We start from the raw sequence: 18,267 nt of genomic DNA, 5'->3' as shown, positions 1-18,267 counted from the left end.
ACCCCCCCTCTCTCCTCAAACAGCATCAATGTCTTTAACTTACAGATTTTTCCTTTCCTAAACACTCCGCACTCTTATACGTTGTATTTACCATCTTCTGGAATTAGGCACATTTCCTAAATTTCCACTGCACTGTAACTCCCACCTGCAACCCTCCAGCATTGACTTGTTATTATTCCTAGGCATCAGCCTTGGCTCAGTGGTAACAAGTGGTTCAAGTCTCACTCAAGTAATTCATAGAATGGTTACAGCACAAAAGGCTATTAGGCCTAAAATAAAAACAGAAAATGCTGAAAAACTCAGCAGGTTTGACAGCATCTGTGGAGAGAGAAACAGAGTCAATATTTCGAGTCCGAAGAAGAGGAGTCTGAAGCTCTGATGAAGAGTCATAAAGGAAGGGAATCTGGCATCCTTACCTGGTCTGGCCCACGTGACTCCAGATCCAGACTCTGAAATGGCCTAGCAAGCCAGGCTGACCTTACCAGCGATGCCCACATCCCGTGGAAGAATAAAGAAAAAACTCTCAGGCAGTGCATTCTAACCATACTAACCATTTGCTGCACAAAAGCAGTTTCCTCACGTCACCTTTGGTTCTTTGGTCCTCTTGTTCTGCCAATGGCGTCCTGATGTGAAACCAACTGCCTATGTAACTTAGCATAGCAACACCAACACAAAACATTGTCATTAGGTTAGATCTTGTACAAACCAAAGTTTCAAGTGGAATTAAAAAGAAGACACCAGGCCACATGAAATGGTTCTTCTTGGCTCAAGTTTAAAAAAAACGAATAACGCTCCCTGTATTTGGATTTAATGAGTGTTGCTTTCCTTCCTTTTGTGGACCATGTTTAACTTTCAGGCATGTCTGATAAGTCCACTGATCCTCGGAGTTGTAAAAGGATCTTGTCCAAACCAATAAACCTTGTTGGCTGTTCTAGACTTAACCATATATTTAGGGTAAGTGTTAAGAGTTGCACAAAATCTTGCCCACTAGCCATTTCCTGCACTTTGATGATTCTAATGTACCTAGGGAGTGCTGCATCAGCCAAGGTGGTGTTTTTCAGGTGAAATGAGAGCTCAAGTGCCCTCTGAAGTGGAAGTAACTATTTGAAGAGCAGATGAGGATTTCTCCTGGTCAACATTTATCCTCCAACCAAAACTTCCAAAAGGAAAGACTAACTAGTCATTATTTTAATGGTTTGTGGGATCCTGCTGTGCATAAACTGACTGCTATGTTTCCTGACAAAGATTGATTACACTTCAAAATCAATTTATTGGCTGTAAAGTGCATAGAGGACATGAAAAATATCATTTCCATTTTAAAAAAAAACTTCTAGTATTTTATATTATAGATGTAGTTTTCCTGCTTCCTTCCCCCTGCAGTCTGCTCCTCCCATTATCCATTTTTCTCCAATTTTACTACATACATACAAACCCATCTTCCACACTTTAATCAGTCTTATCTGGGATCCAATTACCTTTTTGTCCTAAATGTTTAATTGATTCACTGCACTTCACCACTTCAACTTTGTTGCTACATTCAGTTTGGTGCAGTTTCTCTTTCCAGTTCTAGTACTTCAGGTTTTGAAATTACCTCAAATTACTCATGAGCTTTGTGTCATTATTTTTATATTAGATTACCAGCCATTGATAAACATCCTCATTTTTTTGATGAACTCCCTTTCTATTTACAAGGATGATACCAGAACTCAGAGATTATAGCCAACAGGAAAGACTGAACAGGCTGGAACTCTTAGGCTTAGAAAAATGAAGGCTGAGGTGTGATTTCAAAGGTCTTTAAATTATGACGGTGCGATAGGGTAGGCTTGGAGATGTTTCCACTTGTGGTGGAGTTTAAAACTAGGGGCCCATTGATATAAGATATTAAATAAATCTGATAAAGAATTCAGGAGAAACTTTAGCTGGAGTGGTAAGAATGTGGAATGCACTAACACATGAAGTGATTGAGCTGAATAGCGTAAATGCATTTAAAGGTAGGGAGGCAGGATTGGAAGATAATACTGATAGGGTGAGATAAAATAGTGAGACGAGGCTCATGTGGAGCATAAACATCAAATTACCTTTTCTGTGCTATAGATTCTATATAATTCCAAAATAGAAAGCATACCAGAGAACATTACTTTGCATTCACTATCTTTGTGTTTTGAGGCAAACCTTGCAGATGTGATTTCTCCACAAGTCATTCAGCACTGTATGGAGATGCCATTGCCCCTTCTGTATTCCTTATAACCTTTCTTCAATGTGCCACTACTCTAGTTCCAGGTACACAGCTCACTGTCATAAGAACATAAGAAATAGACACAGAAGTAGACCATTCAGCCCCTCGAACCTGCTCCGCCATTCGATAAGATCATGGCTGATGATCCTGTGTTGATTTCCACATTCCCATCTAATCCCGGTAACCTTTGATTCCCTTGGCTAACAAGAATCTATCTACCTTTGCCTTAAAAATACTCAATGACCCCGCCTCCACCACCCTCTGAGGCAGAGAATTCCAAAGTCGCACAACCCTCAGCTATCTTCTATTCCCTGCTTTGACATAGAAAATTATGTCAAATGTTACAGCAGGGAAACAGGTCCTTTGGTTCAACCGGGTCATGCCAATGTTCATACTCCACATGCGCCTTCTCCCACACTGCTTCATCTCACCCTATCAGCATATCTTTCTATTCTTTTCTCAGTCATGCATTACAAACTTTCCCTTAAAGAGCTCCATGCTATTTACCTCAACCACTCCATGTGGTAACTTTAGCCAGCATTACTGGAGTGCTTGATATCTGTTATGGTCATTCCCAGTGGTAGTTTTACAGACTTTTTGACCTTGCTCAGTACTTCTTACAACCATAGTCCATCCAATATCCCTATTTTCATCAGTTTCTTCAGCAGCCATATCCTTCGCGACACCTTGTATTAAGTTATACTGATTCTCAACTAACATTCCCAAGGACTCACTTGAAGTCTAGTGCTGGTTTGTCCTTTTCACAGTAATTTGATTTGTCACCAGTCTAAGTCTAGTGATATGATGACATGCACCTTTAAGGGTGCGTATCTTAAGCTACTGTCAATCATTATATACCTAGACAGGATATGATGTATTAGTCCCAAGGCATGTAGTCAATCTATGAGCAGCAGTGGTAGAAGTCAGATATACTATGCTTAGCTCCAGTGATCATTGTACATAGTTTTATTTTCAAATAAAGAGCCCACACTATTGTTTCACCAATCCTGTGTATGATTGGCACATTTACGTCAAACAGACGAAGAACGGAACTCTATCCACTATCCGTTGATGATCCCCAGAGTGTTATTTGCCCTAAAAGTCATATCACTTTCATTCTGCTTATGGACCAACAACTTTCATAACTCTGCCACATCCACTATACATCCTACAGCAAGCAAACCTCATAGGCCCCAACCGAAATTCTATTTATCCTGGGAAGGGAGGTGAAGGGGGGGGGGGGGTCCATTTTATTTCTCTCAAAATGAGGAAATTTAGTAAAGCAAAATGCATAATCCTGCAATACTCAGTAAATAGGGATGTGGATATTCTCACTCATTATCATCTATTAGGACTATCAGGGCAAATTCACATAGGAATGAAACCACGAAGAACTTCATTTCTACAGCACCCTACCTGACACTGGATGTCCCAAAGCCCTTCAATAGCCAAAGTATTTTTAGAATGGATACAGCACAGGAGGCCATTCGGCCCCTCTTGTTGGTGCCCGCTCTCTGCAAGAGCAATTCACCTAGTGTAGTCACTTTTGAAATGTAGTCGCTGTTGTAACATAGGGAGACATGCAAGTAATCACTTAAAAGTAGGATGAATCATTCGATACAGACAGGCAAACTGAAATTTTAACTAAATTGTTGGCAGGTTTATCTAATAGCCAATTTACAACATTTCACAACATTCCCTCACAAATCTGTCACATGCAAATATACATTTCCTGCAAATTACAGGACACTGCGCACCCACACTACAGTATAAATGCTTTAAAAACTGTTCTAACAGATTGAATTATCAGAAATATTGACCCAGACATAGAAAAGGTTAGAATCCCCTTAATCCAAACAGCCCACCTATCATCACAGGAAACATTCATAGTTTGCTGGGTGTTTCAATCAGGGTGACAAAAAGTTAACGGAAATCAATACCCTGTGCAAAAACGGCAGAAACCAGCTCCTCAGGGCAAGGAATGAAAGCACTACCCACATTGATTTGTAATCTCTGGTGAAGCAAAAGGTTTTTCATCCAGTACTGTCATCAAGGGAGCCGGAAAATATTTTGCTTCCTGTGTAAACAGCTCTCGCTGCGACGCGCACAACATTTAGTCTCATCAAAACTATTCTCATAAAATGATTAAAAAAAAACATTTTATTGCCAACCCAATTGCCAGTTTTGATTGTTCTATATATTTGGCAACTATTTTAGAACATTCAAGTATGATTATTTACAGAAATGTAAGTGCCTTTAATCTCTCCGGGTCTTCCGGTCTGTGCATTATGCAATTATCGACAGCCTGGAACAGTTAAATGCAAGTTTATGTGATGCACTTTTGGCAATGATAAAGTCAGATGAAAAGAAACCTGTAACGTTTTTAAATAGATAAACCCACACAACTTTTTAAGTCCCACCTTAATACACCATATTTATAAAATTTCCAATGGATAGATTTGGCATAGGAATCTACACCTTCTCAGTCATTGTTAAGCAGTATCTGCACACGATTGATCTGTACAGCGTTACCAGTCTTATCACAAGAACTTTTAAAAAACAAATCTGCACACATGATGCCAGCTTGATGACCACACACTTCTTAATCCTCTCTTGGTGCTACTGTACGAATCTAATAAAATTCCCATGGTGGGTGGGAAAGTGGTGGTTGGGGGTGTAGGGAGGGGGTGGATGGGAGGCTGGATCAACTTCCAATTTCAAGCCAACTTTGTCTTCAGAAACAATTTTCATGCATTTTCCGTTGGACGGCTAAATAAGTTGGCTCCGTTAATGAACCTCTTTGGGATTTTCAGTATCAAAGGTGGCCTGTCTGAAGAGTTTTTAGAAAGAGTCCTTTTTGGCGAAGAGCAGTTCTGTCCATGGTCTTGCTCTTCCCCTTTGAAATTCTGGTGACAGTCGGTATCAGTCACCGGACTGACATCATCTTGGTCAAGGTGAGTCTGTTCATTTGAATTTGGAGGACTAGGATCAGAATCTGCAGACAGTCCACAAACATCCAAGGACTCTGTGCTTGTGTGCCTTAAGAAAATATTCGGTGTTGTAGCAGGAAGATCCTGAGATTCCACAGTCTCAAGAACACACTTCTCGACAAGTTCAAAATTGTTTTCGTTAAGAAGGTTAGTGGTTGTGCCTACAGTGCTGTTGCCATCTTCCATACTTGTAACAATTACATCACTATCACTCTCAATGGTTATCACAAGGGGTGAATGACATTCACTGTCAGCCCATTCATTGCTCTTTCCCCTTTTTTGTTTCTTTTTGTGTTTCTTTTTTCTTTTATGGCGCTGACTTGCCTCTGTTACCCTTCCCTCGTACACGATTTCCACACTTGCACTTCTTGTCTTCTCATTGTGCTTTTTCCACTTTGGCTCGCTGCCTAGCATACTCTCAAGTAACACGGAGCCGCTTTTCGAGTTACTGCTACACTGTGAAAGAGGGCCAGGAGAACTACCCTCCTGTCTGGGCAACACGTGAATTTCTGATGATAAATTAGAAAGCTGCAAACTTGCACTTTTGCTGGAGGAACTTTCCAAATAATGAGTTTTATATTTACGTTTGCCCCCAGGTTTCTCTTGTCTCATTTTATCAGTTCTACCAGAAGTAGTTCTAGATCTGGTACTGGATGGGCTTCTTGATCGATAACTTCTGTATTGGTAATAGACATCATCCCTATGGCTACTTGGGCTTCTGAAGCTTGTGCTTTCAGAACTAGATCGAATTCTATAATCTGAACACGGTGACCCTCTCCTGTGGTGAGCTCTGGTTCGAGGCGCGGAATCACGGCCATCGTTCATTCTACTGTGGTAGCTATATCTTTCCCACTGATATAAGAACCCCCTGTTTCTTTCCTGGTATTCTCTCATGTAGCTGTACGCCCTCTCTCGACTTCTGGACCTCCTCCTGTCTCCAAGAGCGGCATAGCCTCTGCTCCAAGAACGTGACCTAGCTCTATGCCTGTAAACGGCACTGTCACTGTTCTGTGACCTTGTCCGACTTCTGGTGAATGGCACTCGCTCTCGGTTCCTTGATCGCCTCCTGTCTCGGGTTTGACGAGCATGGGTTTCTCTGCTGCCTGATCTGGCCCTCTCTCTTGAAGAAGATCTGTCTCGGCCGGCTCTCCTGCTCCGGTCTTTAGCTTGATGTTCACCTCTGCTGTAAGAGTAAGCCACCATGGTTCTGTCCCTGGTGCTTGATCGCTCAGTCCTCCTAAACTCATGCTTGTCTCTACTATGTGGTCGGATTCTTGATCGATCCTTCGAACTGCCTCGAACTCTGCTTGACATCCTCTCCCTCCGTCTGCTTGAACGTGACGCATTGCCCCCAGAATGGGAACTCTTCTTATGACTGCGGTGCTTATCTCTTTTTGATTTGTTACTCTTTTTCTGTTTCAATTTCTTTCTTTTCAATCGCTCCCTGGACACAGACGATCTAGCTGATGATGATCTAGTTGACGAGGACAAACTGCTGGTGCTGTGGAATCGTAAATGCATCGGCTGTTTGACAACCTCGGTGCTGGTGGCCTGTACGGAAACTTCAGAGTCTGAGCTCAGTTCAATAAGTTCAGGAGTCCTTTCAGCTAAAGGCTTCACATAACCAACTATTAAGCAGTCATCGGCTGAACGGGCTGAGCCCTCTTCCTTTGTGCTTGGATCGGATTTTATTGACACCGTAAGTAAAGAGGATCCAGCTTGTGGTGGCATCTCCTCAGAAACAGCAGAGGTTTCACCAGGTGAGGAGTTAACCGACTCCATGGTCTCTGCCACTGAGTAAGAAGGGCCAGGAGTTTCATCGTCCCATGTTGCCTGACTTAGGCCAAGACCTAATTCTGAAGGATTGGGAGTGGGTCTATCTTCTTCCTGAACGTTAGCGGTGTCAGGCGAAATTGTGATTACAGATAAATCTGAGTCACTTTCTTCCTCGTAGGATGGAGCTGGACAGTCATAGTTGGCCCGCTGGTCATATGATTCCATGTTGAATGGTGCCCGCGCAAAGCTTATAAACTCGTGCAAGAAATGGTCTGTGCGGCTGAGTAAAAAGGGCCTGAGTTCTTCCTGAAAGGCCCCGTCTTCCATGTTGTATCGAACGATGTTTGACATGATTATATGTTGCACAATGTTGACAACAGAGCCGTGGGAGCCAAACAAGACGCAGAGTTCCCTTTTCAACCATGGCATTAGTCGGTGAAGACAGGCTGCGTTGCGGCGGAAGAATTCGGCGGAAATGTCTCGACTCCGACCCCCATCCTGGACGTTCCTGACACGCAAGCCCGACCGGTACAATTCCCGTCTAAAGTTGATCATTTCTTGTTCTTGGACCTGGCGCATGGTTCTGCCCTCGGACTGTGCTCTCCTCCGGGCGCCCAGTCGTAACATCATCCGACGCAAGTTGTGTCCCTGATGCACCCGGGGCTGGCGCCCAAGTCCTTCGAATACCACTCCGTTGTCGGGTATTACGGGAAGAACTGGGGACCTCCGACGCTGATGGGTCGTGCGACGTTCCCGGGTCAGTGTTGTTCGGTACCTAAACCTCTGCCCACCTGGACTGGCAAACGAGCCGTTCTCTGTCGCCTTCAGTACATACTCCTGAAAATCGTTTTCGGTCCGCACACTGTGGAATATGGAGTTAAATGGCTGTTTGCACAAGGGGCATTCAGCTTTGTTTCGAGACCATTCCTGAATGCAGCGAAAGCAGAATTTATGAAAACAGCGATCAATGTAAGACATGTTGTCAAATCTGTCTAGGCAGATGGGGCATTTTGCATCCGGTGATGCATCAGCCCGAACTCCATGTGGAATCTTACTGGTTTCAGGCTCTGGTGAAAACTGGTTCTCCGCATTCAAATCCTCTGTAGCAGACGCCATAATCTGAAAACCAAAAGTAAAGACCCCAATGAAGTACTTCTGAACCCATACAGAAACAAAAGGCCAAGAAAAGGTGTCATTTTTCCCTGTAAAATCCAGTAGAGTTAGCCATGTATTGTAACTGTACAGGCATGCTGGACGTCAGGTCCCAGGCCTCTGCCACTCTGTATACAGCCAGGAGTGCTGTTGAGAGGGGCCTAGTGTGAAGTGTTTTCCAGTTTACCCTCCCACTGTGAATATCTGATCCCAATGTACAGTTGTGACAAACCAGGTTAGTTTTTTTTTAAAGGAACTACAGTGCGCACCCAAGCACAACCAGTTTGGGCCTCCTCATTTTTAAAATGTAATAATAGAACAAGATCTGGGTACAACATGTTGCTGTACTTTATAGGAGGTAACTTGCTGATGTACTGTGCCTTGTCTTTATAAAGCAATTTCATAGCACCACCTATAACACTTTGTCAGGTTGCATTTCTCAAATGTACCATTTATGACAACACTATCTGTGGCGTAGGATGGTTAAGGAATATATCCATGGCACTGGGGAAGGTGCAAATAAGATTTACAAGGATGATTCCAGAACTGAGAAGTTATACACATCAGGAAAGATTGAACAGGCTGGTGCTGTTTTCTCTGATGTGGGAAATTAGAGATGTTTCCACCAGTGGGAGAGTTTCAATGTAAAATAGATTTATTATTGATTAATAGGGAATTCAGGAGAAACTTCTTTAGCCACAGGGTGGTGACAATGTGAAACTTGACACTGGGAGTGGTTGAGGCGTCTCACAAAGACACATTTAAGGGAAAGACAGATAAACACGAGGGAGAACGAATTGGAAGGAGATGCTGATGGGGGCGAGATAAAGGTGGAAAGAGGCAGCATAACATGGTTACGCTTGTTGCTCTGCTGTATGGAATTCTCTGCATGTTACGAGAGTTGCAATAATCTAGGATTAGAAAGTTTGATGCAAAAACAAGATCTTTAGAAATGAAAAAAGATCAGCATTTAAAAAAAAGTTTACTATTACTTAATTGCCCATCTTTCTACATTGTGTATCCGTTGTATATTCTGCATAATTCTAGGTAACCTGTACACCCTGCAGCTCTCCAGACTAAATAATTACCCAGACAAGTCTAAAGATTTTCACAGGCAGATCAGCTTTGCTGGCTGGCTCCCCATCCCACAGTCCCAAATTTCCAACAACTGCATGACTTATAGCTGAGACTGAGGTCAGGATTTGCAGCTTTGTGGTTGTTGCTTGACAGCACCTCCCAAACCTGCAACTTCTAAGGGCAGCAGGTGCATGGGAACACCATCACCTGCAAGTCCCCCTCCCCCACCATCCTGTCGCTATTCCTACAGTGTCGCTGGTTCAACATTCTGCAAGTCCCTACCTAACTGCAATTATGGGAGCACATGCACCACATGGACTGCAGAGGTCAAGAAGGTGGCTAATCAACAACTTCATGGACAATAAATGCTGGTCTTGCCAGTGATGCCCACATTGAGAAAGGAGTACAAAAATGCAGTGCATAGGGGGATGTATAGACAGTGGAGTTGCCACTAGGGATTGAAATGCTGGTGATTTCAATTGCATGCAGCAAATAAAAATACAATGTGATCTTCAATCCATTCCAGACCACTTGGAATATGCAACCAACACCGTCAATGTAAACATTTACACAGAACATATTAATGCTGAGGACAACATACAAATTGGAAAACATTCTAAATCTGCTCTTTTTTAAATAAAAACAAAGACCACCAAGCTGCACACACAACCACTGTACTTTAGTCTTGCCAAGAAGCAAGATAAAGAATGTGATCTAAAGAGTCATAAGGACTCAAATTGTTATCTTTTTCTCTCTCTACAGAGATCTGCTGACCTGCTAGACCTGCTGAGTTTTTGCAGCATTTACTGGTTTTACTTCAGACATCCGCAGTATTTTGCTTTTATTATAAAGAATGTGATCGAGTTTCCCACCTTCTCTCTTCCTGTGCCTTTGCTAAAGCAAACCTTAGGAAGGAAAGCACCTTGAGATGTTTTCCTACGTTATAAATGCTGTATATATGCAAGTTGTTGTTACAAAGCACCCAGTTATGCATCCAGTGTTCAATGTGTTGTTACCATGGTGGATCTTTCCTATAGTACAACCGTTGACTTTACAGACTCATCTGGAATACAGACATGCTACACTATGGGTTTGTATGGAGGTTTTGAACTGGTAATGTACAGCAAAGCAATATAGCCACTGCCTGTGTAAGAACTCAACTACAGAAATATTTTACTGTGACAGATTAAACCTTTGAACCCTAGACCTTATGATCAGAGATTAATTTCGACCTAAGGCTTCACCCCAGCTGTTGACTAATAAACTGAGTGTATTTTCTCTCAGCGAGGTTGCCAATTTGGCGGATGAGGGTTCACTAGACATTTAGATCGAGATTTGCCCAAACACATTTCATGCAAAATTTTGCTAGGTAGCAGAGAGGATAATTTCATCACCCTAGTCTGGACTGCAGTCAAAACCAGATATCAGAACCAAAAGGACTGTTTATTTGCTCGCTGCATGAGAACATTTCTAAAACTTTATTGTGACATCAGAGTCCATTACCTTCACATATTGCTAAAAGTGGTTATCCTGCTGAAACAGAGAGAAGAGCTGGTGCAGTATATTTTAACACTTGCACAGACTTGCCAATGGGAATATTTTTCATGTCGCTGCAATTCTGTCATTATGATTTACTGAGGTTTATTGAAAACAATAAAATCTTGCCTTCCCTTCAAAAACATTATGTAGAATACAGCACCAAAATTCAATCTTTCTTTTGTACAAGGTTGCCACCCTAAACACAGAATTCTGGCCAAATGCAAGTTACCCAACCATCTTTATTCATGGATATAAAACTCAAATTTATGGGGTTGACGAAACTTGCATTTCCATTAGAAAGAAGATCAGGAACAGCATGGCACCAAAATGATGCTTGTGCATCACTCAACTGAGATTATAGTGTCTAGTTTTCTTTTTGGCTCTTCAGAAGCAGATTTGTAAGATTTGCTGCTGTGCACATGTAAAAGGTAGGACATATCTCCATCAAACAGAAGAAATGTTATTTAATTTTTAAAAATCTGCTTAATGGCATTTTCACAAAACAATAAGACTTAATTTAAATTCTCAATGTTCATGTGTATTTTAGTAAATGAGACCCATGAACATATGAATATACAAACAAGGAGCAGGATGAGGCCATTCAGCCCCTTGAGCCTGCTCCGCCATTTAATAAGATCATTGCTGATTTGATAGTAACCTGGAATCTGCATCCCACCTATCGCTGATAACCTATCACTCCCTTGCTTACCAAGAATCTATCCATCTCTGCCTTAAAAAATATTCAAAGATTCTGCTTCCACCACCTTTTCAGGAAGAAAGTTCCAAAGACTCACGACCCTCCGAGTGAAATTTTTTTCCCTTATCTCTGTTTTAAATGGGCGACCCTTTATTTTTAAACAGTGACCCCTAGATCTAGATTCTCCCTCAAGAGGAAACATCCTCTTCACATCCACCTTGTCAAGACCCCTCAAGGTCTTAAAGGTTTCAATCAAGTCACTTCTTACTTTTCTAAACTCCAGTGGATACAAGTCTAGCCTGTCCAACCTTTCCTCATAAGACAACCCATCCATTCCAGGTATTAGTCTGGTAAACCTCCTCTGAACTGCTTCCAACGCATTTATATCCTTCCTTAAATAAGGTGACCAATACTGTACACAGTGCTCCAGGTGTAGTCTCACTAGTGCCCTGTACAACTGAAGCATAACCTCCCTACTTTTGTATTCAATTCCCCTCACAATAAATGATAGCATTCTATTAGATTTCCTAATTACTTGCTGTACTTGCATATTAGCTTTTTGTGATTCATGCACTAGGACACCCAGATGCCTCTGCATTTCAGAGCTCTGCAATCTCTCAACATTTAGATAATATGCTTCTCTTTCATTCTTCCTGCCAAAATGGACAATTTCACATTTTCCCACATTATACTCCATTTGCCAGATCTTTGCCCACTCACTTAACCTATCTTTTTTTAGCCTCCTTATGTCCTCCTCACAACTTACTTTGCTACCTATCTTTGTGCCATCACATGTAAGTGTCATGAGTTTTCCTTTGTTTTCTTGTCTCTGGTGATTTTGAGATTATAACAAGCACCAAGTTTGTTTGAAAGAAGTTTTGAATTCAGTAACATTCTCCAGTGAGCAGCCCAACAAGAGTTTGAAGTGTAAAAGAATCTTATAAGATTAGCCAGTGATCATTTGGTCATGGGCTAAAGAGTCATAGACTCGGGATGGGCAGAAAATGCTGGCCTGGCCAGCGACACCCACATCCCCTGAACATATATTTTAAAAAGCTTTAATTTATTGTTTTGAATTGGAAAATTAAGAAGGAATACAACTTTGCCTTGGTTAAAAAAAACTTTTATTAGTGCATGCACAGGTTATTGATTCATCAGATGCTTTGTATTTTATTGCACAAGCATGCTGAACACTTAAACAGCAGCCTAAATCAGATCTTCTTTCAAATGCCCTCAAAAAGGGTAAAATTAGAACTCGTGTGATGACAGGAATTGCACCTTCACACAAAGAGTAGTGGAAATCTGGAACACATTCTCCTTCAAAAAGTCGTTGAGGCTGGGAGCCAATTTAAAACTGAGGAGATTGATTGATAGATTTTTGTTAGGCAAGGATATTAAGGGTTACGGAACCAAGGCAAGATACAGATCAACCATGATCAAGTTGAATGGTGGAATGAGCTCAAGGGACTGAATGGCTTCTTCCTCTTCCAATATTACATATGTCTATCATTGGTGATTGCTGTATGGTGAAAAGATCAGAGCTAGATGCACTTTAAAAAAATAAAATAAACTGATAACTGAGCTACTGAAACAGTCTTAGGCAGGAATTTCTCAAACTAGAAATTTTGTAATTGGATAGATGCAGCTGAAGACAGGGCTGCAAATGGGGGGGCTGATCAAAGTCAGGGATGTGTGCAAGAGACCATAAGACATAGGAGCAGAAATTAGGCCATTTAGCCCATCGAGTCTGCTCCACCATTCAATCATGGCTGATAAGTTTCTCAACCCCATTCTCCCGCCTTCTCCCCGTAACCTTTGATCCCCTTACCAATCAAGAACCTATCTATCTCGGTCTTAAATACACTCAATGACCTGGCCTCCACAAGAGGTCAGAATTGTGTGAGATATGAAGGTTATTTTGTGTTATTCTGTGGAAAAGATTGTGTGTGAGAGATTTACTTTGGCTGGGCAGAGATTAATAGGAGACAGGTTTTCTGGGCAGTTTAAAACATGAAAACGATAAATGTGTTAGGTTTGAGGTACAAGTGAATAGGTTAGATCTAACATTTGCATTTTTAGATAAGCTGAGAATTTGTCTGAATATCAAAGGGAAGTCAGAGGTGAAAAGACACATGTTTGCATCTTGCAGGAATTCCACAGGTAAACAGAAGAGGTGATATATTTTATTGACCCGAAAGCAAAGACAAAATAAAGAATTAAAGATTTTATGTTTGAAAGGATCTGAGTTTCAAAGAGATGTGAGTACAATGGAACCTGAGATGAAAGGGGAAAAAAAGGTATTTTAGAGTTACCGTGGAGAGCTTATGATAGCCATTAAGCTGGAGCTGTGAGACGTAGCTGTTAGCTGGAGCTGTGAGATGTAGCTGTTAGCTGGAGCTCTGAGCTGGGAGCAGATGCAGTTTGAATCAGCCATCCAGTCAAGCCAGAGAAGTCTTGGGCTGCAACAAGCAGTCTGTTCTAAAGTTTTGGATTTCCACAGCAGAGTAGAAAAGAGTTTAAGGGGGTCGTGTGGTATGCCGTTATTAAAGCTACAGCCTTGGGTAATATTACTGGATTTTTAAGTTAAATATCTATATGGGAATGTTGCCTGGAAGGTGTTTACTTGTGGGTCTGACCAAGTAGGGAGTCTTTTTGGGGAATGTGTTGTAAGACTATTTTTTTAACTGCGCAACTGTAATCTTCTGTGAAGTTTTCTTTAATTCTTGTTAACACAAAGATGAGAACTTTACATTCGAGTACAAAATTGATATGGCCCATTTATCTAAACAAAATGACAGCCCCAGGTGACTTCATTACCAAGTCTAATTTGCACTAATCATAAACAAGACTTGGATTAATTCAAAAGAGAAATTGAAATTTCTGTTGGAGCAGAGATGATGAAAAATCTACAGAATAGATGTAAAATACACGTATTCTGAGGGAATCGAAAGATATTAGTGGAGGATCGCTGTGAGAGATCCCAAGCCACTATTCAGTATGAGCGCACAACCTTGAAGTAAATCACACTGTCTGATCCCACATTATTGAACATATATACAAACATACATACTAAAATCACTTTATATATTGTTTAAAAAGTAAGTTAGCAACACTTCTCTTCGAAGGTGTGTGTATAGGTGGGGTTGAGACAAAGGATCTCAAGAACAAATACACCAAAAAGTTGTGCTACAGGTTAGCAAGTCCATTAAAAAATCAAACCAAGCACATGAGTTTATTTCTAGAGGGATAGAATTGAAAAGTAGCCACTAGCCAGGTGTGGAAAATTGGGAGCCCAGATTGCATTCTGTTTGGTATATAAAAAATGAATAATCAACATCACTGTTGGGAAAGTGGTCTCAATACTTAAGTTCACATAACACATGCTGCGTATTTTACCCTTTTTGAGTGCTTGTTGGTAAAATGCTAATACATGGAGAGCGTAGGGGTATTTTGGTCGAGAATGCTCTACTCTCTTGGTTACTCAATGTTGGTAGATCCATATTAAGTAAACACAACCCTGAAGTGCATTTACCTGTATTTTCTGAGTGTGCGCAAGAAGTTTTCTAATAAAACTGGTATGTGACTAAAATGGTTTCATGGCAGCCATATCTAGTAAGTAATTTCTGATGGACAACATGACCATAGCAAATTTTTACTGTGCATTCTTGATAGTTTTGATGACCAGTCTGTAAGGGGGAAGATCTAACCACTGCCATATACAAATTTATCAGTATTGTAATCAATGGCTCTATTTATAAAGGTCTTTAACTCTTTTCATGGTTCTATCTACCTGCACTGGAGCTTTCCAGGAAATTGCACATCTGAAGCCCTGTATCTCGTTTATCGCACCCTATATCTGTGTCATTAGCAAATTATTATATTATTATTATGTTGTGTTCAAATAATAGAGAACAAAATTGGATAAAGTACTGACATATGGGTCCAATCCTCCTCCCATTGCTTTTCTCATCCCAGTGATTCACATCAGCCTAACCATTTATTTGCTGCCTACCAGCCAGCTTTTTATCCATGCATCCACATCTCCTCTTATGCAATAAATGCATGTATATTGTGGTATACTTGCATTGAATCATAGAATCAGAGCACAGAAAGCTAATTGTCCCATTGTGCCTGTGCCGGTTTTTTAAAAAAAGAACTATCCAGATAGTTGTGCTTCTAAAGTCCTAAAATTTTCTCCTTTCATTCCCTCTTGAAAGTTATTATTGAATCTGCTTCCACTGCCCTTTCAGACAGCGCGTTCCAGAACACAACAAACTGCTGCTTAAAAACTTCTCATCTCACACTGGGTTCTCTTGCTCTGTACCTTAAATCTCTGTCCTCTGGTTGCCAACCCTGCCATTATCCCTATTTACTCATAGTAAACCCATAATATTTGAAAAGCCTCTATTAAATCTTTCCACAACCATTTCTGCTCTAAGGAGAACAATGCCTGCATCTCTAATCTCGTCATGTAATTGGAGCCCCTCATTGTCTACCAAGTTGTTACCTGCAGCTTTTGTTTTTAATACTAGACAAACAAACTAAGCAGTGATGCCAAGTTCCAAAGCAGTAATAGATTCAACTGGTAAATTTGTCAACTTGGCATTTCAAATCATAATGCAAAAGGTTGAGGGGAGACTGGACAGAGGCATTCAAAATTAAGGGGTTTTGACTGAACAAGTGGGAAAGAAACTTTTTCATCTGGCATACTGATCAGTATTCAGAGATTGAAAGTATTCATGAAATTAAAATAATTAGTAAAAAAGACAAGGGCAAGGACGGGGGTGAGGGCAATGGCGAGGGCGGGGTCGGAGATGAGAAATTTCTTCAGAAAGTTGTTGAGGTCTGGAATGTATTACCTGAAAGGGTGGAATTAGATTCAGGAACTTTTCCAAAGGCAATTGAACATGTATTTGAGGACTAATTTGCAGGGTTGTGGGGGTGGTGTAGAAGTAAACTGTAGTAGAATAAATTGGATAGCTTTTTCAAAGAAATGGCACAAGCACAAGGGCCAAATGGTCTCCTTCTGTGCTGTAAGATTCTAGCCCTGGTGTCATTCTGCTAAATCTCCTCTGCACTCTCTCCAAGGTCTTTGACACCTTTTCTAAAGTTTGGTATTCAGACTTGAACATGATACTCCAAGTGACTAACCAGCATTAGAAGTTTAACATAACTCTTTTGCTTTTGTATTCCATGCCTATTATAAAGTCCAGGGTCTTGTATGCATTTTTTTAAGAAGTCCTGACACCTTCAAATGTACACAGATAAATCAACTTGTTTACTTGTGCAATAATCATTGTATTCAGACTCCAGGAGCAGGAGGTGGTCATTCAGACCTCTGAGCCTGTTCTGCCACTCAATCAGATCATGGCTGACTTAACTCCATCCAGCTGCCTTAGCTCCATATTTTTTATACCCTTGTCTTCTCCAGCAAAAAAAACCCATCATTTTCCCAGATTTAAAATAAATGAATTGAACTAGCATCTACTGCTGTTTGTGGGAGAGTGTTCCACACTTCTGCCACCTTTTATGTGAAGAATTGTTTCCTAACTGTTCTCCTGAATGGTCCTGATTTTAAAGTTAAGCTGGACTTTCCCACAGCCAGCAAAGTAGGAATCAAAACTAAACCAACATCGAATGCCATAAGATTGATACCTGGGATGTAGGGTTATCTTATGAGGAAAAGATAGGCCTGTACCCACTGGCGTTTAGAAGAATGAGGTGATCTTATTGAAATATATAAGGTCCTGACAGGACTTGACAGGGTGGATGCTGAGAGGATGTCTGCCCTTGTGGAATTAGGGGACACAGTTTAAAATTAGAGGTCCCCCATTTAAGACAGAGATTAGGAGAAATTACTTCTCTCGGAGGGCTGTGGAATTCTCTTCCACAGTGAGCAGTGGAGGCTGGGTCACTGAATATATCCAAGGCTGAGATAGATGGATTTTTCATCGACAAGGAATCAAGGTTTATGGGGGGTGTAAAGTAGGAAATGGGAAGCAAAATACTGCGGATGCTGGACATCTGAAACAGAATGTGTTGGAAAAATTCAGCATGTCTGGAGTCCAATATGACCCTTCTTCGGAAGGCAGGAAAGTGGAGCTGAGGCCACAATAAGACCAGTCATGATCTTATCGAATTACCCCAGTTATTATTTTAATTAATTAACCCAATTCTTGTGTTCAGTGGCTCGGGTTTCGATTTAAAAATCTGGCCTTTGTATTTTTTTTGTTGCCTTGTCACCTCCCAGCTCCACAAGTGGTTGCAGGCGGTGGATATTCTCACTGACAGGCTGGTCTGTTGTTGGCCTCAGTCTCCAATCAAACCCCCTCCCCGCCCCCATTCCCCTGGGTCTCTTACCTGCAGCAGCCACTCACTCCCCGATCTTCCTCACACTTCACTCGAATTATAAATTATTTTAACTGCGTTTCTTTCTTTTTTTTAAAAAATAAAAATGCTATAGCATCCCGTCCCCCCTCCTCCCTGATCTGGCCGCGAACATTTGCTCCCGTTATTCCCACTCAGGGTCCTGCCCCCCGCCTCAGTCCGGGACAAGCCGCTGCCTGTGAGGGGGTGACACCATCACACAAGCGCGATGAGTGACGGCGTCGCGCTGGCCGCCGGGACGCCGGAGGACCAGTGCGCCCCACCGGCCGCCGGGACGCCGGAGGACCAGTGCGCCCCACTGGCCGCCGGGACGCTGGAGGACCAGTGCACCCCACTGCCCTGGATGGCGGAGGTCCGACAACTCACCGCGCGCTACCTGCCGGGATATTGGAGGACCCACCAATCGGAGGACC

General features: G+C 41.7%; 1 protein-coding gene across 1 annotated transcript; it reads right to left on the bottom strand.

Moving 5' to 3' along the window:
• Positions 1-4,378: 4,378 nt before the first annotated feature.
• Positions 4,379-18,086, bottom strand: LOC144667820 (E3 ubiquitin-protein ligase Topors-like). The gene is made up of 2 exons (XM_078529311.1): positions 17,828-18,086; positions 4,379-8,121 (listed from the first exon to the last, which is right to left on the bottom strand). Exon 2 carries the CDS (start codon positions 8,116-8,118, stop codon positions 4,984-4,986), a length of 3,135 nt encoding a protein of 1,044 aa, XP_078385437.1. The 5' UTR covers positions 8,119-8,121; positions 17,828-18,086; the 3' UTR covers positions 4,379-4,983.
• Between the last annotated feature and the right edge of the window lie 181 nt (positions 18,087-18,267).

The sequence above is a fragment of the Cetorhinus maximus genome, chromosome 2 (assembly GCF_964194155.1).
Source record: "Cetorhinus maximus chromosome 2, sCetMax3.hap1.1, whole genome shotgun sequence".
NCBI lineage: Eukaryota > Metazoa > Chordata > Chondrichthyes > Lamniformes > Cetorhinidae > Cetorhinus > Cetorhinus maximus.
This window is presented reverse-complemented; position numbering and strand designations above follow the sequence as displayed.

Bases quoted from the DNA above. Each gene is read 5' to 3' on its own strand.
- LOC144667820 (XM_078529311.1), bottom strand. From the start codon at position 8,118: ATGGCGTCTGCTACAGAGGATTTGAATGCGGAGAACCAGTTTTCACCA.